The sequence below is a fragment of the Rhinopithecus bieti genome, unplaced genomic scaffold (genome assembly GCF_001698545.2).
Source record: "Rhinopithecus bieti isolate Rb0 unplaced genomic scaffold, ASM169854v2 scaffold_4553, whole genome shotgun sequence".
NCBI classification, from domain to species: Eukaryota; Metazoa; Chordata; class Mammalia; order Primates; family Cercopithecidae; genus Rhinopithecus; species Rhinopithecus bieti.
Genome location: NW_016804694.1, coordinates 1,239,655 through 1,259,939, shown reverse-complemented (window position 1 = coordinate 1,259,939; position 20,285 = coordinate 1,239,655). Strand labels below are relative to the sequence as shown.

Below are 20,285 nucleotides of genomic sequence, written 5' to 3'. Positions count from 1 at the left end.
TTTCTAATTATTCTAGGTTTTTTTTATTTGCATATTTAGAATTTTCTATGTAAACAATCTTGTGATATTCAGGTAGAGACAGTTTTATTTCCTTTTCAATCTACTCACCTTTCTTTTTCTTTTTCTTTTTTTTTCTTTTTTTGAGACAGAGTCTTGCTCGTCGCCCATGCTGGAGTGCAGTGGCACCATCTTGGCTCACTGCAAGCTCTGCCTCCCAGGTTCACGCTATTCTCTTGCATCAGCTTCCCGAGTAGCTAGGACTGCAGGTGTCCGCCACCACACCCGACTAATTTTTTGTATTTTATAGAGACGGGGTTCACCGTGTTAGCCAGGATGGTCTGGATCTCCTGACCTTGTGATCCACCCACCTCAGCCTCCCAAAGTGCTGGGATTACAGGCGTGAGCCACCGTGCTGGCCTTTTTTTTTTCTTTCTTTTCTTTTTTCCTTCCTTGCCTTAGGGCAATAGCTGGGAATTCCAGTAAAATGTTGAATAGAAGTAGTGGGAGTGGATATCTTTGTTTTCTTCTTGATTTAAAGCTAACATGCTCACTGTTTTACCAAAGATGCCCTTTATAGGTTGAGGCAGTTTCCTTATGTTCTAATTTGGGTTAAAAATTTTTTTTTTGTTTTTTTAGAGACAGGGTCTTGCTTTAACCCAGGTTGGAGTGCAGTGGCACAATCATGATTCACTGCAGCCTTGACCTCCTGAGCTCAGGTGATTCTCCCACCTCAGCTTTCCAAGTAGCTGGGACTACAGGTATGTGCCACCACACCTGGCTAATTTTTTTTTACCTTTTTGTAGAGACAGGATATCACTATGTTGACCAGGCTTATCTTGAACTCCTGGCCTCAGGCAGTCCTCCTGCTTCAGCCTCAGAAAGTTTTGGAATTGGAAGTGTGAGCCTATGTTCCAGTTTGGCTGAGAAGCTGAGAATTTTTATCATGAGTAGGTGTTGAATTTTTTCTTTTCATTATTTTTTTTTATTTTTGTCATTTGTTTCATTTTGATTATTGTTTTATTATGGGTGTTGAATTTTTTTCAGATGCTTTTGAGCATCCTCATAATGGTCATATTGTTTTCTCCTTTATTCTTTTAATATGGTGAGTTACATGGACTGATTTTTGAATGTTAGACTAACTTTACATTTCAGGGGTAAAAACCTCTTGATGACATTGTATTATCTCCTTTATGTTGCTGGATTGATATGCTAATATTTTGATAAGGATCTTTGCAATCCTGTTCTTCATGAGGGTGTAAATGATAATTTGCATGGGATATATAATTTGACCTTAAATATGCAGTTCTGTATGTGGAATAGTCAGATATTTTATGCTTGGTGGTGGCTAGCTGCTGTTCAGTGGAGTAAACAAGTGTCTGCACAGTGTCTCGTGTTAGGATCATGGGGAATTCAAACGTAAATCTGTACAGGATATCTTTAGGCAGGTGAAACCTGTGGAGGTAGTTATTTCAAATACAGTCACTTCTTGAAATCATAGCTACTGGGGTAGTAATTATAAAGCAAATGGTTATGAGTTTTGATTTAGCCACTTGTTTAGTAATAGTCCTCTGGGTTTTATCCTACTGGTTCTGCCTTAGCTATGGTTTATTATTGGTATGTATCACATTCTGCAGGAACAAGATGATGTATGGTTTTGTTTACATTATTAATAAATGATACATTGTGATTAACACTAAGATTGTACCCCAAAATGAGCAGACAGCAGTGCTTTGCATTCTTTGGATTCTTAAGATAGAAAAGCCATCTAAAAGTTTCAGTGGTTCCAGAAGCAGAGAGGGTTATATAAAAATAACAAAATTTAAAAAATACAGCATTGGAGGCCGGGTGCAGTGGCTCACGCCTGTAATCCCAGTACTTTGAGAGGCCGAGGTGGGTGGATCACGAGGCAGGAGATCAAGACCATCCTGGCTAACATGGTGAAACCCTGTCTCTACTAAAAATGTAAAATGTAGCCGGGTGTGGTGGTGGGACTACTTGGGGGGCAGAGGCAGGAGAATGGCGTGAACCCGGGAGGTGGAATTTGCAGTGAGCCAAGATCGCGCCACTGCACTCAAGACTGAGCGACAGAGCGAGACTCTGTCTCAAAAAACAAACAAAAAAAGCATTGGTGGTTTTGCTTTTTTTGAAAGACCAAATTAATCAAAAGACAGTGAGAAGAGAATGTTAGATATTTAAGAGGGTTAGAATGTTTGTTTTTGGTTGTTTATCAAATTGCCATTTTTTTTTATTAAAGAATAGTAAGCCACGTGTGGTGGTGTGCACCTGTAGTTCTAACTACTCAGAAGGCTGAGGTGGGAGGATCTCTTGAGCTCAGGAGTTTGAGGCTGCAGTGAGCTATGATTGTGCCACTGCACTCAAGGTTGGGCAGCTGAACAAGATACCATCTATCTCTTTAAGAAAACAACAATGCACTAGTACTTTGAGCCTTTCAGAATTAATATATCCTTGTGGATCTTTTTTTGTTGAGTACCCTCTGTTTTTTTTTTTTTTGAGATGGAGTCTCACTCTGTGGCACAGGCTGGAGGGCAGTGGCGCCATCTTGGCTCACTGCAACCTCCTGAGTTCAAGCGATTCTCCTGCCTCAGCCTTCTGAGTAGCTGGGATTACAGGAGCACGCCACCACTCCGGGCTAATTTTTGTATTTTCATTTTGTTTTTGAGACGGAGTTTCACTCTTTTGCCCAGGCTAGAATGCAATGGCATGATCTCTGCTTCCTGGGTTCAAGCGATTCTCCTGCCTCAGCCTCCCATGTAGCTGGGATTACAGACGTGGGCTACCATGCCTGGCTAATTTTTGTATTTTTAGTAGAAGCAGGGTTTCACCATGTTGGCCAGGCTGGTCTTGAATTCCTTACCTCAAGTGATCCGCCCGCCTTGGTCTCCCAAAGTGCTGGGATTACAGGTGTGAGCCATCATGCCCGGCCAGAACCCTCTTTTTTGTATGAACTGCTAGTTGGTTTTGGATTTACTGATACAGCTCAATAAAACTGTCAGGCTTTATTATTCCTAGAAAAATTTTTAAAAGGGATTGACAAGAATTACCTCAGAAGTAATAAAATTTTTTTTTTTTTTTTTTTTTTTTTTTTTAAATTTTATTTTACAGACAAGGTCTTACTGTGTCACCCAGGCTGGAGTGCAGTGATGCGATCATGGCTCACTGCAGCCTCAAACTCCTGGGCTCAAGCCATCCTCCACCTCCCAGAGTGTTGGGATTACAGGCATGAGCCATGATTGTCTGGCCTGAGTTTGCAAGCTTTTTAATGTTCTAGATGGACACATTGCGAGACCTTGATAAATAAACAGTTTTAATGATATGAGACAATTGATAATGAAGAGATAATATATGATGGAGATTTGAAATAATAAGTTTTGGGCCAGTAAATTTTGAGACCAAGTAGTAATACAAATTTTCATTTTTTTTCTTTTGCATCTTGTCTGGGTGCCTTTAAAATATCTGTTATTCCTAGCATTGCTGTGCAACTCTTGCCCTGTTCCATCATAGTAGAACACTAGGTTATAGTTGAAGCAAAGGACTTACTGCAGGGGCATATGTGTCCAAAGCCCAGAGATAGAAGAAAGAATAAAATTCATCTGGGAATTGTTTCCTGTATAAACATAAAATATGAGAACTTTGAGCAGTTTCACAGAAACACTATAGCAGCTTCTATAGATTGGTTTAAAAATAATTAAACCCCCTGAATCTAGTGTCCATCACACAGTGCTGCAGAATGCCACCTGATGGTCTATTAATACCACTGTTAGATCATAAGCACTCAGTAGGGCAAGTGCATCTGCTGTATTCCTTCAGTCTGTGTTTTGCCTTCAATGGCAGCCTCGGTTGTGACCTTCTCTAGGAGCAGCAGCTCTCCTTGTATTCGTTCTGTATGTGATCCTAGGTACCTAGTAGGTATTGACAGTTGTCTACTTATTCATTAAAAAATAATGTTTTAGATAATTCATAGCAGTTTGAAATCAAATCTGAGGAAACAGGCATTTCCTTTTACAAAATATTTTCAGTTGTTTCTTTTCTTCATGAATACTGTTTAGGTGGGTTAATTAAAACCACAAACACCCAATTTAATAAATAATAATGGTAAGCTTTTTTCTCCCCAAATCAAATAGTCTTTCATACATTTTACTGAGAACTTCTGTGTTCTGCAACTCCTCTTAGATTTTCTCATCTATGTTTTCTTAACTGTAGAAATTCCTCATTTGGTCTTATCTAATACTAAGTAGAGATACGTGATTATTATCAGTGATCAGTCAGTTACTAATCAGTTAGTAATCAGTCAGATTAGTGATCGTGTCAGTTTTATTTAAGCCTCAAGAATGAGTAAGTCCAGACCTCCTAATGGTCTTCACTGAGCAGGTATCAGTCAAACCAGAGTGTAGAATTGAAATAATTTGTGGAGATTTTAAAGAATCTGTGTAGTGCTAATTTTAGGATATTTCTGGCTGGGTGCAGGGGCTCACACATATAATCCCAGCACTTTGGGAGGCCGAGGTGGGTGGATCACTTGAGGTCAGGGGCTCAAGACCAGCCTGTGCAACATGATGAAACCCCGTGTCTACTAAAAATACAAAAAATTAGCCGGACATGGTGGCATATGCCTGTAATCCCAGCTACTAGGGAGGTTGAGGCACAAGAATCACCTGAACCCAGGAAGCAGAGGTTGCAGTGAGCCAAGATCGTGTCCTGTACTCCAGCCTGGGTGACAGAGCCGGACTCTTGTCTCCAAAAAAAAAGAAAAAAAGGAAAAAGGCCGGGTGTGGTGGCTCACGCCTGTAATCCCTGTACTTTGAGAGGCCAAGGTGGGTGGATCACTTGAGGTCAGGAGTTCGAGACCAGACTGGCCAACATGGTGAGACCCCCATCTCTACTAAAAATACAAAAATTAGCTGGACGTGGTGGTGGGCACCTGTAATCCCAGCTATTCGGGAGGCTGAGGCAGGAGAATCACTTGTACCGGGAGGCAGGGGTTGCAATGAGCCGAGATGGTACCACTGCATTCCAGCCTGGGTGACAGAGTAAGACTCTTGTCTCAAAAAAAAAAAAAAATTATTTCTTAGGCATTTTCTGAATTTAGGCATTTTTAATCATGGAGATATAATCACAGCCCCTCCGCCTCCCCTCCTCTCTTCTCTTCCTGACAGAATCTCGCGCTGTCGCCCCTCTTCTCTTCTCTTTCTGACAGAATCTCTCTCTGTCACCCAGGCTGGAGTACAGTGGCACCACCTTGGCTCACTGTAACCTCTGCCTCCCAGGTTCCAGAGATTTTCCTGCCTCAGCCTCCTGAGTAGCTGGGATTACAGGCACGTGCCACCACGCCTGGCTAATTTTTGTATTTTCAGTAGAGACAGAGTTTCACCATGTTGGGCAGGCTGGTCTCCAACTCCTGGCCTCAGGCTATCTGCCGGCCTCAGCCTCCCAAAGTGCTGGGATTACGGGTGTGAGCCACCATGCCTGGCCCTATTTCTGTTAAATACACTATTTTTCCTGGTTTTCGGTGTCTCACCAAAATACTATCTATTTTCAGTTAGGGTGGAATAGCCCAATTCTCTCATCCCTGCTACCTCTGAATCAGGCTATGCTAAGAGGGGACCCTAAAGTAGAAAAGGGGCTAATTGTAAGTAGTAGTCATGAATGTGTCTGCACATTGCTATACATTCTGACTTTTTAAAATTTAGCAACATACATTTAGAAAGTAGCTGTGTACAAAGCACTATTCTTAGTGGAGATGGGGAATTCAAATATAGTCCCTACCTTCAGAAGGTCTTACCACTCTCTCATACAGGAAATGAACACACACGAAAATAAATGGAACACATGGAAGGCATCACTGGGGTGAGGCTGGGTATGGCCTCTAAGTGTGAAAGTGACTTGGTTTCTCTCCCAGGGTTCTGGTTTGGAACATTGGAATTGAAGGGAAGAGTGGCTCCACCAAAGGCTGGAGTGTTAACCTGGCACTCCTATAAGAGAACATGCCTGTGTGGAGAGTCCTGCTGTTCTTTTTCACTATGAACAATTTTAAACATAGATAGAATAATATAGTGACCCCGTTTCAATATATTCATCCCTCAGATTTAATAATTTTAGGGCTTTGGTACCTTTTCTTCATCTATCCCGTTTTGTTTTTTCTTGCTATTGTGTTTTAAGGTAAATTCCAAACATCTGTCATTTTCATCCTACATACTCTCAAGTATGCATTTCCAAAAATATGGCCATTTTCTTGCATAATGCAAATGCCACCATGAATCTAACCAAGTTAACAGTAATTCCTTTGATATCATCTCACAGAGGATGTCATTTTTAAGTCATTTCAGGCCGTCCTTGCTGTTTTTGGTGTCCTCAGGGTCTTTGTGGACCTGGTCCTAATCGTTAACATGGATAGGCATTTTTTTCTGGATACTTTCTCTAATGAAATAATCTAATTGTGTTCAAGGAGTTAACGTTACTCTCAGACAGGTGTTCTGCTGCAACAAATTTAATTACACTTCAGTAAAGCTGTGCAAAACCTCTTAATTTGTATTTAGATTTAAAATATAATCAGAAGGAGCCAGTTTTGTGACACAGTGGATAGTGCATTGGACTTGTAGCCCATTCTGATGTAGTCATTCAAAAATGTATAGTCAGGAGGTGTGATGGTGTTTAGTACTCAAGGCACAAAAAGAGCTGACCACAGCTGTGTTCTTAGAGCTTTGCCTAGCATGTTATGCTTTGGCTTTTCTTACTCTTCTCTGCTTCAACTACCTAACCGCTGCAGTGGAATTAATTTACACTCCTGAAACTACTAAGAGTACAGCCTTTTCTCTCCAATACATGTGTACACATAGATGCACATGTATCCCAAACTATTGCGGGAACTGGGAGAACTGTTCATGTTCCTCTCTCTGCGTTTTCTGTCTTGATTAGTGGCATCATATATCTCTAGACAAATTCTAAGGCTTTTCTCTTGACTCCTATTGCCAGTTGGTCATCTTTGCAATAGCTCTATTCGCTTCATTCTGGTTTTCCTGCCCTAGTTCCAGATCTTTACTGTACATCTGAATCATTACGGTAACTCTCAACTGGCCTCTGATCTTTCTCAGTTGCTTTCCCTGCCAGTCCATCAGATCCTCGTTACTGCTGGTTATCATTCTGAAATAGAAATTTTATCACATCACTCCTTTGCACACAAGCCTCTTTTAGCACTCAGTTGTCTACAGAATGAGATCCAACCTTCTTGGTGTGGCTTTTGAAGTGCTGTGTGTGTCAGCCACAATGGACTACGTGCTGTTTCTGCAGCACACTGTACACTCTTTTTTTTTTTTTGAGATGGAGTCTCACTTCGTTGCCCAGGCTAGAGTGCAGTGGCGCGACCTCGGCTCACTGCTAGCTCCGCCTCCTGGGTTCACGCCATTCTCCTGTCTCAGCCTCCTGAGTAACTGGGACTACAGGTGCCTGCCACTATGCCCCATTAATTTTTTTTTTTTTTTTTTTTTAGTATTTTTAGTAGAGATGGGGTTTCTCTGTGTTAGCCAGGATGGTCTCGATCTCCTGACCTCGTGATCCGCCTGCCTCGGCCTCCCAAAGTGCTGGGATTACAGGCTAGAGCCACCGCGCCTGGCCAGCATACTGTACACTCTTATCCTTCTTTGCTCTGTTTGTATATATTGCCTGTTTATCTGGAATGCTGATGAGTGGTGGAGGAGAGATTCTAGCCCGTGTACTTTCATTTATTGTGCTAAGTAAATGAAGGTTCTGTGGAATTGGTTGTAAGGAAGTTTTACTTGCTTCTTTTAGTTTTATGAGACTATAGATCAAAAACATTATTGCATGCACTTTCTAAAGTTCAGTACTCCAAAAGTTTGATGTCTGAACTTTTTTTTTTTTCTTCGAGACAGAGTCTCACTCCGACATCCCAGCTGGAGTGCAGTGGTGCGATCTTGCCTCACTGCAACCTCTGCCTCCCAGGTTCAAGTGATTCTTGTGCCTCAGCCTCCCAAGTAGCTGGGATTACAGGTGCCTGCCACTACACCCAGCTAATTTATATATATATGTGTATATATATGTGTGTGTGTGTATACATATATACAAATATACATATGTACATACATAGAGAGATACAGATACATGTTTTTTGATACAGATTCTTGCTGCGTCACCTAGGCTGGCATGCAGTGGCGTGATCTCGACTCACTGCAACCTCTGCCTCCCGGATTCAGGCAATTCTTCTGCCTCAGTCTCCCAAGTAGCTGGGACTACAGGCGCTTGCCACCACGCCCAGCTAATTTTTGTATTTTTAGTTGAGATGGGGTTTCACCATGTTGGCCAGGCTGGTTTCGAACTCCTGACCTTATGATCCACCTTCCTCGGCCTCCCAAAGTGCTGGGATTACAGGCATGAGCCACAATGCCTGGCCTTTTTTTGTTTTATTGTTTTTTGTTTTTTTGTTTTGAGATAGGGTCTCACCCTGTCACCAGGCTGGAATGCAGTGGCGTGATCTCTGCTCACTGCAGTCTCCACCTCCCTGGTTCAAGTGATTCTCCTGTCTTAGCCTCCCAAGTAGTTGGGATTACAGGGGCATGCCACCATGCCCGGCTGATTTTTGCATTTTTAGTACAGACGGGATTTCACCATGTTGGCTATTATAGTCTCAAACTCCTGACCTCAAGTGATCCACCTGCCTTGACCTCCAGAAGTGTTAGGGTTACAGGCATGAGCCACTGCACCCAGCCTAATTTTTATGTTTTTAGTAGAGAGGGGGTTTTACCATGTTGGCCAGGCTGGTCTTGGACTCTTGACCTCAAGTGACCTATCCGCCTCACCTCCCAAAGTGCTGGGATTACAGACATGAGCCACCATACCCAGTCTGATGTATGATGTTTTGATAGTGGTGCCAGTCACCTTTTGATCACTTTTCCTGTTAATTTTCCAAATTCTGCTTTTACCTTTGTTGTTTGTTACCCTTTGCTCATGGCAGGGAGGAGGAGGAAGATGCAGAAATAAAGGAAGTAGACTTCAGTCAGAGAGAGGGAAAGAAACACCATGATAAAAGAGTTTATCAAATACCAGCTGTTTTGTGGTTTGGTAAGGAGGAAATAACTGAAAAAAAAATTAAAAAAAAAAAAAGCCAAAACCGAGAGAGGACATTTTTTGAAACAAGATTCTTTGTTGCATTAACGTCTTAGACAGTCTTTTAAAAAACGTAGACCTAAGGATGGGGCATGATGGCTCACACCTGTAATCGCAACACTTTGAAAGGTCAGGCTGGAGTTTGATACTAGCCTGGGCAATATAGTGAGACCTCATTTCTACAAAAAATTTAAAAATTAGCCAGGTATGGTGGCATGCACCTGTAGTCCTAGCTACTTGGGAGGCTAAGGTGGGATTGCCCCACTGCATTCTAGCCTGGGTGACAGAACAAAATTCTGTCTCCTCCCCCCACCCCGCCAAAAACAGTAGACCTAACAAAGGATGGAAATCTTTTTACTTGTCTTCGTAACTGTAATTTTTTTTGTTTTAATGAGACATTTTGAGATTTACCTGTTTGTGTCATTTTTTAAAATGCAATTACAATATTAAAGTTATAGAGTTTTCAGAAAGTTATTCAGATGTGATTTCATGTGTGTTTTTGTTTGTTTTAGACAAAAGAAGTTAGAAAAGGTGATGGAAGAAGAAGGCCTAAAAGATGAAGAGGTAATTAATATTGGCAGTATCTTCCTTAAAACCCAGCATGGCAGGTTGTATCTTGTCCAGCAAGTTGTTAGCCTTGCTACACATGAGAAGGGTTTCGGCCCAGTAACAGAGGAACTTGAGGGGTAGTGTGCTTCTGGATTTGGGTGTTAATGCAGAGGGACAGATTAATTATTAAGTAACTAGGAGAGGAAGGCTTCTCTAGATGCAGTTATAGTAAACTAGATTTAGAATTCCAAGAGAAAGAAGGGATGAAATCAAATTAAAATTTAAAAGAGCAAGTTATAGCATTTTTATAGAATTTATAGAATTTTTATAGACTGAAAAGTCTCCTTAAGAGTAGGGCAAATTTTTGAAATATTTGTTTACTTTACTTTTTCTGGGATACATGTGCTGAGCGTGCAGGTTTATTATATAGGTATATATGTGCCATAGTGGTTTGCCGCACCTATCAACCTGTCATCTAGGTTTTAAGCTTTGCATGCATGAGTATTTGTCCTAATGCTCTCCCTCCACTTTCCCCCCATGCCCCGACAGGCCCCGGTGTGTCATGTTCCTGAAATCTTTATTAAGGCAAAATATCCATCTCAAATCAGCCCTTCCACCCAGTGCCCACAGATATAGTAGGATAAAATATAGTTAACAAGGGACTGTGCAAGGAACTGGAATGGCAGTGGAAATCCCTTCGAAAATAGGATTGGCCTACAGAACCCAGGACAGTGGTGAAAAATACCCAGTACTTGTAGAAATAACAGAAAGTTAGAGCATACAATGTGTAACCAACCCAGAGGGAAAGATAAGAACGTGTTTTTAATTTATATTAAACAGGATAAAGGAAAATGTTGTTGATTATTTATCCCTTCCTTCACCAAAAATGTTAGGATAGTGGATTGCTGAAGTAGGTTAGTCAGAGTTCCCAGAGGAGGCACTCATCTGTTCAGTGTGGCTTGGATGTTGTGTCTAAAGGCCGGGAAATGGAGAAGTGACCTCTTAAGAATCCTTCTGGGGTGCTTCCATATGTGAAAAGATTATCCCTAGTCCACTGTGGACCTGTTTTCCAGCTGGGTAAGTCACAAACATGACTTGTTATGGAGTTTCAGAATTTCAACTCCTTCCCCACTCCTCCCTTCCTTATTTAAATATTAGAAACGACTCCGGAGATCAGCACATGCTCGGAAGGAAACAGAGTTTCTTCGTTTGAAGAGAACAAGACTTGGATTGGAAGATTTTGAGTCCTTAAAAGTAATAGGCAGAGGAGCATTTGGTGAGGTAAAAATCACATCTACTTGTCAAGTACAAAAATATCGCAAAACTTCAAAGCTTCTAACCTATCATCAACTCATGATTGTTGATATAACTGAAATGTATGGAATTACATGGGTCAGGCATGCCATCGCCACATCCTAATTGCTTTGTCTGTCTGCTTTCTTTTTTTCTTCTCTCCAAGGTCCCAGATCTCTGTTCTCTATTTTGCCAGAGATGATGTTGGTATTTAAATATTGACTTAGTGGGAGAGTTGAAAGGTAGAAGGAAATCAACATTTATTATTTACAGGCTGCTTTTTCCCCATAATCAGGACAGTAACCCATTTTATAGATGATGAAATTAAGACTGTAAAGGTATATATAATGTCCTATTATCACACAGCCATTGAGCACTGGGACCAAAAGTTGGGCCCTACTTCCTGAACTCAAAGCGCTTGCTTTTCCCAGTACTGTACTGCCTCTCCAGAAGGAAACTAACTAATTAACAGTGTATCTCCACCCTTTATTTCTCCCCACCAGATTGATACAGCTCTAAAAAGATGACCCTAGGAGGCAGAATTTACAGAAAGGAGTTATGTAGGTAGTGGTGGAGAGTTGAAAGCATTTGCGACTTTGTCCCCACAAGTTCTTGGAAATGATCCTGCTTGGGCACAAGAGCAATCGGTTGGGGAGAGTTTGAAAGAGCCCATGCAAGGTCATTCCCTTTATGAAAAATGCCCAAAGTAGACGACCTACTGACGCAATAGTTGCAAGTATAAAAGGAGCAGTATATTATTAAAACCTGGTACCCCGGGGCCAGGCGCAGTGCCTCACGCCTGTAATCTCAGCGCTTTGGGAGGCCAAGGTGGGTGGATCACGAGGTCAGGAGTTCGAGACCAGCCTGACCAACATGGTGAAACCCTGTCTCTACTAAAAATACAAAAATTGGCCGGGTGTTGTGGCACGCGCCTGTAATCCCAGCTACTCAGGTGGCTGAGGTAGGGGCATCACTTGAACCCAGGAGGCAGAGGTTGCAGTGAGCCGAGATCTGCCTCTCGGGTTCAAGTGAGTCTGTTGCCTCAGCCTCCCGAATAACTGGGGTTACAGGCACCTGCCACCACACCCAGCCAATTTTTGTATTTTTATTAGAGACGGAGTTTCAGTATGGTGGCCAGGCTGGTCTCAAACTCCTGACCTCAGGTGATCCACCTGCCTGAGCTTCCCAAAGTGCTGGGATTACAGGTGTGAGCCACTGCGACTGGCCTGAATTTTTTGCTTTTCTTTCCAGACGTTTTTCCTATGCATGAAGTTTTACTTTGTTATTATTATTTTGATTAAGTGACAAGGTCTCACTGTGTTGCCCAGGCTGGAGTGCAGTGGCTGTTTACAGGCACGATCTCTCTACTGATCAGCATGGGAGTTTTGACCTGCTCCATTTCTGAACTGGGCCTGTTTGCCCTTCCCTTAGGCAACCTGGTACCCCCACACCCCAGTCCCACTCCTGGGAGGTCACCGTATTCACCATATTATGCTGAACTTAGTTCAGACACCTGATCAGCATAATACACCCTAGCTCATAACTCCTGAGCTCAAGCGATCCTCCTACCTTAACCTCCCGAATAGCTGGGACTACAGGTATACAACACCATGCACCGCTACTTTTGTTTTAATTAAACATCGTTGTAATCATTTACTTAGATTTTCTGAGCTGACTGGATGACATATGTCAGGGGTATAACAAGTCCTTAAATTTGAAATTGAAGGTTTTAAATTAGATTGATTTGTTCTACTAAGGAACCAAAGCTGTTCAGATGTAGAGGTATTTGAGGATGTTTCCAGCATCGACTTTACTGTGTGTAATGTATTCATTTTGGAACATTGAAAAGCATTTTCTTCTGCTTTGTTATTACTAGTTGCTCATGTTAAAATTATAATACTTTTTCAGTTAATTATTGCATCCTGTAACACATGAAAGCATTAGCTTGGTAGTATGAGTTTTGACTTGGCATTTCTTTTGTAACTTTTAGGTACGGCTTGTTCAGAAGAAAGATACGGGACATGTGTATGCAATGAAAATACTCCGTAAAGCAGATATGCTTGAAAAAGAGCAGGTAAAGCACAGTTGTAGCAGTGCTTTTAGCTTATTAATTTTGTTAATAAGCTAATAATTAAGTTTTGTTTTCCTAAAACTTATCTTTTGTTTAATTGAAATATATATTTTTATTACAGTTTTCTTTAGCTCTGTGATGTATGAGTATATATATAATACTACCTTTTTCCCCCTACAAAGAAGCAGTTCATATTTAAAATCACAAATAATTCGTATAGGTTATATGCAATCTTTTAGAAATTGAGAATCTATTTGAAAAGTAGCTGTTACTTGTGTCTTCCAATTGATCACAAGATGTCCTTATTTTGAGAGCCTTTTTTTTTTTGAGGTCATATGTGGTATGGTAGTGTGTTTCTTACCAAATGCTGAGAAATAGAAATTGTAATGTGTATCTCATAACTAAGGACTAGGAATTAGAATTTGGAATTTATAATCAAAAATGTGTCTTTATATGCTTCATTCTGTTTACCTAAACCAAAGTTGAGTCTTCTAGGTAGCTCATCAGTACCTGAAAAAGACCAGCCTTCCAATTTCTGAATGAATTTGAAAAATATAATGCAAATGGCAGAACAATGCAAATTCTCTTTTAATGATAAAAGATACTTTCTAAAACCAAAACCTGGTTTGTAAATCGATTTATAAAGTGCCTTATGCAAAATAAATAAGGTTTTAAATATTGGAAAGGATATAAGGATATTTTAAAAAGCAAGAATAGACTTTCTATAAATCTAGTCTAATGTAGCTGGTTGCTTAAGAACAGATTGCAGTGGGTGATAACTGCAAATGTCCTGTAGAAGATTGGATGTTATAGGAACATGGAGACCCTGTGACAAGGAGAACTCCCAATTTAGAGCCAAAGAGGAAGGATGGAGATTGGCCCCACATCCAATCCTTTCTACCTCTTGAGAGGAGATATAATCACTGGTCTTCCCTGTCTTCATTTAAATGCCACCCCAAAATTTGGAATTTTTATTTTCTCTTGAATTTTCATGTGTTATCGAGAAGCTTTAGACTCCCAGGAATTTCAGTTGAGAGTATCAAATACCCGGGCAGTAAGTCTTCAGACACTGTAGTTTGCTAACACCAGCCTTCTTCAAAGTTCACAGTAAGCCGGCCTACTTGCATACTATCTACAAATTAGTTTGTGGTATGGGTGTGTAGGCACTGAAAAAGTTTCAGTTAATCTTGAGAAGGAAAGTATAAGGCTTCTGCATTAATTAGTATGTTTGCATCTCATGAGTGAGTTTTGTTTTTGCAAGATGTATTTCTTACAGTTTTAACCAAGGCTTAAGGCCTCTTTTTATCAAATATTAGCAGTCAGAGTAAAACTGCAAAACAAAGTACATATGATTTTCAGAGTTAGTAATTTATGTATACCAGGTGCCCCACGTGGTTTCTAACAGAGGATGGTCCAGACATAATGTGTAAAAAGCCTTTTCTGAAATACTGTGCCTTCAAAATCAGTTTCTAAAACTTTTCTAAATGAAAGTAAAGGAACTGTCTATTATAATTAACATTTTAAATGATGCATTAGCTTATGGATTAAATGGTACATTAACTTAAATTGTTTAGCTCACCTTAGCTGAGGACTCACCTCCTCAACTTAACAGATCTCATTATGAGCCAGTTAAAGTCTCTGGCCACAGACTTTACCTGGCTCAGCCATCTTGAAGAAGCATGCATTGGGTTTGTGCTAGATAAAAGATGTAAGTAGACCAGTGCACATCCATCACCATTTTGGGGTAGGGCTGACAAAGTACAGGTACAGAGGTAAAATTGCTTTTTTGTTTGCTTTTGCTAAATAAACTGGGTAGGAATTAAAGCTACCCACTGAGAGTTCAGGTTGTTTTCTGCTCCACATGATGGAAATTTTGCTACCTGGAAAATTTAAAGGGTAAGATATGACATCTAGCTAGCTTCTGATGTTTCTCTTCCAGTGCAAAAGGAAAACCTTTAGTTGTGATGCCAGTATATAGTTATTGATGGGACAAAAAACTGGCTTTTATTTCTGCTTTCTTAGGGCATAGGATAACAACAACCCCCCCCCCACCTTATTAAATATTTATGGAATAGGGAAAAGATAACCTTTTTGTATGAATTGCACCTCAGACTCTTCCCTCCCTTAATCTATATTCAGCCAACTCCACTTTCAAACCATGAGGTTTCTAGCTACTGTTTCAGCCTTAAGAGAGAAGGGCAAGGTGTGCTCACAGTAGCTTTCCCCTTGACAAACAGGAAATGTTGTGGTCACCATTCTGTCCTCCAGGGTGAATGACAAGTGGTAATTGTAGTGCCTCCCCTTTTCTTTGGCTCCCTGCAGTAGGTAGGGACCTTAATGGGAGCCAGGGGAGACAGGCAGATGAAGGCTGCCTTCTAGTGTATTCATGTCTTATAGTGACTGGGTCCTAGCCATGGCTGTGGGGCAGCAAGCAACATTGCTGTTTCCCAAAAGCTTTGCTTATGTATTAAGATCAAGTAAAGGCAGATGCTTTACTTGGCTTCATTGTGTTTTATAGCACTGTTTCTTTTCACTGTTATTGTCCATTTTTTTCCCACCCCAATACCATAAGTACAGATGTAAAGATGTAGGTTTTCTGTACAGTTGCAGCTTTTAAAAAAATTCCCCAAAGAACGATTTTAGTAGACACTGAAAACTCAAATACATAAAGTCAAATGCCTCTGGGCCCCCAAGAGTTAGCAGGGAAGCCTGAAGCAAGTTAGGTATAAGACCAGGGGAGAGGGTGGGATCTGTGTTGAAATGGAAGAGTGCCTTGTCTCCCTAAAGACATATCAATAAAACAAACCATCGTATCAAACATTGTATTAAACCAAACAACAGCCATGGACTAAATTTGCCAACAGAAGTGCCAATTTGTGAATCTTGGTACATGTTTTACTTCAGAACATATTGTAAAAAGTCAAGACCTGTAGCATATATTAAGACCAAAACCACTACTCAGGTATTGGACTGAGTCTTAATAAATTTAGATCTGAATCAACCCAATTTAGACCTTGTGACACTTAAAAAAGAGATGAGGGGCCAGGCATGGTGGCATGCACCTGTAATCCTAGCTACTCAGGAGGCTGAGGCAGGAGGATCACTTTAGACCAGGAGTTTGAGGCTTCAGTGAGCTATGATCACGCCACTGTACTCTAGCCGGGGTGACAGAGTGAGACCCCATCTCGTTTTAAAAAAAAGTTTGGGGGGAGAATTTGATAATATGCAGTGATGTTTAATTACTGTTCTGCATTTAAATTAAATAAGGTAAATTTGATAATAAAGCATTGCTTTAACAAAATAATTCCAGTTCTCTCAAACTTTCTACAACTTGGTCTCTTTAGCTAGATATTTCAGTGAAAGTATAAAACTGGAAATGTCATTAATTTGAATCTACAACTTTTCTTAGGTTTTCTTATATTTCAATTCAGTAAAGATTGAGCACACAACAGTGAACTAAATGCTGTGGTATTGTAGCATTCTAGAATTTTCAGTGAGCTCACTGTCATGGCAGATACTATTGCAGATCTGAGGAAGGAGTCTCATTTTGGGGACTTATTTTTATCATAAAAGATTATTAGACAAAACTGTATGCAAAAGAATAGTAATTTTAACTAATCAGATTCAGTTTATAGCAATGTTAAAGTTGCTATTTGCATTGAAGCCATTCATTTTGCCATTTTTTAAAGCCTTTCATCACTCAAGTTTTCATCACTGAATACCTTCAAGTCAAATGTCGATTTTGAGTTAGTAGGTTTGCCTAAGCAGAAATTGGATCTTTTGTATCATCACGATTAAATACTCAAAACAGTATTTAAACACAGTATTTAAATTGTTTAAGCAAATATACAATCTAATAAAGCAGAGCAAGCTTTGTCATTAATCAAATGCATATACCTCCAGGTTGGCCACATTCGTGCGGAGCGTGACATTCTAGTGGAGGCAGACAGTTTGTGGGTTGTGAAAATGTTCTATAGTTTTCAGGATAAGCTAAACCTCTACCTAATCATGGAGTTCCTGCCTGGAGGTAATTACTTGACGATGAAAGGTCATTTTTTCTTTTTGTTCTGTGGTTTCTTTCTCTCACATCACAATTAACCCTCCTTTCTACTTTTAAATGTACTCACAGAGTTGCTTTCTATATCCTTTTTTAGGTCTATAAAGGAAGTCAGTAACCTGTCTTATGCTGGGGTGCCTTTCTACAATCTTAGTGCCATAAAAGTAACCTTTTCATTCATTCACATGATTTCAGATGGACATTTCTTTCTTTTCTTCCTCTTTTTAAAATATATAGGAATAAACAGGGTGCTCTGCCTGCTCTCCTGTCAATGGGAATCATATATGATCAATAACCCAAGTGATAACATTGAAGCTATAACATTATTTGCTCCAACTTTTTGTTTCTTTTTGTATAACATATTAATAAGGAGTGAATTTTTTATTACCTATATTAGTAGCCAGAATCAATTTCTCATTTCTGAAATTTTAAGTTTTAGTAACTCAGCACGAACATCTCCTAAGACAGCTCCAAAGTAAACCCGGAACAGAACATGCCATCTGTTCTGAGGAAAGCAGTCTGTTTCCCAGTGAGCAGATGAACTCTGAGCAAACTCTGGTGGGAAAAAAAAAAAAGAACCTTTTCCACAATAATTATATTGTGGCATAATATTTTGATTTTGTGACAACCCTTAGATTTAGGGTCATCAATACTTTTTAATATTTAATACATTTAATAAAAAATAAACAATTGATTAATGTTAGAAAAGAGTCTGGTAGAATGAGGAGAAACTTTTTTAACATTTAGATGCTAGTTCTTAAATTGGAGTAAGAGCCAACTTGGTTACCAGCTCCTAACGTGCCCTCAAGCCTTAACCTGTACCATCTTCCGTAGCTTCTCATGTCTCCTGGACCCTGTCCTTTGCACTTGGTGGAGCTGGCCTCCAGAGCCATAGAGCATCTGGCCTGAGCTCCCCAATCATCCGGGCAAACTTGCACAGGTGAGGCCCCATTGGCTGCTCTCCTGAGCCACAGAACTAAGGCCGTATAGCTACCTTACTGGGGTAGCAGCCCAAGTGCACTGTCTCCATGTGTCTGATGGGACTCCAGATTGAAGGGCTGCCAGGAGTGATTAGGGAGTCATATTTTTTATGTCTTGGACTGAAAAAGAGCACTTTAATAAACGGTTTAATTTTTGCCTGAGGGAAAAGTAGCTACTTTTCTCCAATAATAAAAAACATAATGTTCTAAATGAAATGAAATTGAAAAGCAGCATGATGCTCTGTTAAAATCAGAGGTTTCTTTCTCTTTTCCTTGTTTTCTAACCTAAGTGGTTTTATGTGAAGTCTAAACTGAATCCTGTTTCTCTTAGTTTTAAACTCCTTATACATATTTTCTTTGCGTTTCTCACTGTTGAGTTAGGATCTGAATCTTTCTCTGCCATTTTATGTTGCTGGTATTAGAAATGATGAAATTTTGACTTTACAGAAAGCTAATGAGGTTACCTTTTAACTGCTAGAATACCGATACTGTGTTTTAAAAGTTACATAAAGGGTACTGGTGTCCATTTAAATACCTACAATAACACACTAGAGGAAAAAAAACACTGACCTTGAGAGATGTTCATTGTACTCTTCTAGGAGGCAGTTATTGCACATTCTAGTGTATAGCATTTTCAGTTCATTTTTAGCTTTTGTTGACTAATGCTTTGCTACCCAAGTCCCTCCTTTTTATTTGTTTGTGTTCTGTGAATAGAAGTTGGAAAGCTTGTTTTCAGCCTCCTCAAGTGTTTACATTTTTATTTGGCATTTCAGCCTCTCTATAACAATGGCAATACAACCTATGTGGAAGTGCCATTTAGTTATAGATGTAGAAAAGCTTGCAGATATCTATTCAGGCGAAGTGAAAAGTGCAGTAGCTTTTTACCCCGAGTCCAAAAAATTATCCTAAGCAAATATAGTTGTTTTTTAAAGTGTGGGAGAAATTTTCTTTTTCTCTCAAAAGTAAAATACAAATCATACATTAGTGGTCAACTTTAGCTAGCTTAGGTGTGAAAATCCCATTTCTTCCCATGTTGGCAATGTGAGTCTATCTGTGGCACACAGAAGAGGTCTGTTTAGCTGCCTTATGTTGGCAGATAGGGAAGACATATCTGAAAATTGGTACTCACTCGTACGTTGTTTGTGTGTGTGTGTGTGTGTGTGTGTGTGTGTGTGTGTGTGTGTGTATGTGTGGTGGCTTTGTATCTTCTTGTTTCCAGGGGATATGATGACCTTGTTGATGAAAAAAGACACTCTGACAGAAGAGGAGACTCAGTTTTATATAGCAGAAACAGTGTTAGCCATAGACTCTATTCATCAACTTGGATTCATCCATAGAGACATCAAACCAGACAACCTTCTTTTGGACAGCAAGGTATGGGGGGACATTGGCATGAACTATGCACATTTACTGATCTGAGCAGCCTCTGCTTTAACACCTGCACCCCTGTGGTCATCCCAGTGGGTGAGCTGTGACCTACCTTGTCATGATTTTCTTTTTTTTTTTTTAAACAGGTAAGTTTGCTGTCACTTCCTTTCTCTGAAAGGCTATGATTCTATAATTTGGTTGAACCTTCTCTTAAAAATAAAGGAAACTAGGCCGGGCGCGGTGGCTCAAGCCTGTAATCCCAGCACTTTGGGAGGCCGAGACGGGCGGATCACGAGGTCAGGAGATCGAGACCATCCTGGCTAATACGGTGAAACCCCGTCTCTACTAAAAAATACAAAAAAACAGCCGGGCGACGAGGCGGGTGCCTGTAGTCCCAGCTACTCGGGAGGCTGAGACAGGAGAATGGCATCAACCCGGGAGGCGGAGCTTGCAGTGAGCTGAGAGCCGGCCACTGCACTCCAGCCTGGGCAGCAGAGCAAGACTCCGTCTCAAAAAAATAAAAATAAAAAATAAAAAAATAAATAAATAAATAAAGGAAACTCTTGAAAATAAGAACAAAACTGATGTAGAGGGTAATTTTGTAATAAAGCCAAAGATAGTCATTTTCTCTTAGCATATAATTAACTGTGCTACTAATACATCACCTATCTAGAGCCCTTCTGTTGGGCAACCTCATCAGTTAATGAGGAACCCAGCCAAGAAGCAGGAAGTGAGGCAATAACAACAAGAACCTGTAACAAAGTCCAGATTCCGAATCATGCTCTCTGCTTAAAGAAGGGTCCTGCCTAGCCTCTTTTTTTTTTTTTTTTTT

General features: G+C 40.3%; 1 protein-coding gene across 3 annotated transcripts in view; it reads left to right on the top strand.

Moving 5' to 3' along the window:
- The window catches only part of STK38 (serine/threonine kinase 38), a 53,578-nt gene that overhangs the window by 12,462 nt on the left and 20,831 nt on the right, over nucleotides 1-20,285 (top strand). For 2 of the 3 annotated variants that reach the window (XM_017870102.1, XM_017870104.1), the window contains exons 3-7: nucleotides 9,648-9,699; nucleotides 10,843-10,965; nucleotides 12,968-13,051; nucleotides 16,952-17,075; nucleotides 19,305-19,459. In XM_017870102.1, the coding sequence (XP_017725591.1) occupies nucleotides 9,648-9,699; nucleotides 10,843-10,965; nucleotides 12,968-13,051; nucleotides 16,952-17,075; nucleotides 19,305-19,459 (538 nt within the window). Of the gene's footprint in view, nucleotides 1-927; nucleotides 948-9,647; nucleotides 9,700-10,842; nucleotides 10,966-12,967; nucleotides 13,052-16,951; nucleotides 17,076-19,304; nucleotides 19,460-20,285 lie in introns of those variants that run through there. The other variant, XM_017870103.1, reaches the window with a different exon arrangement.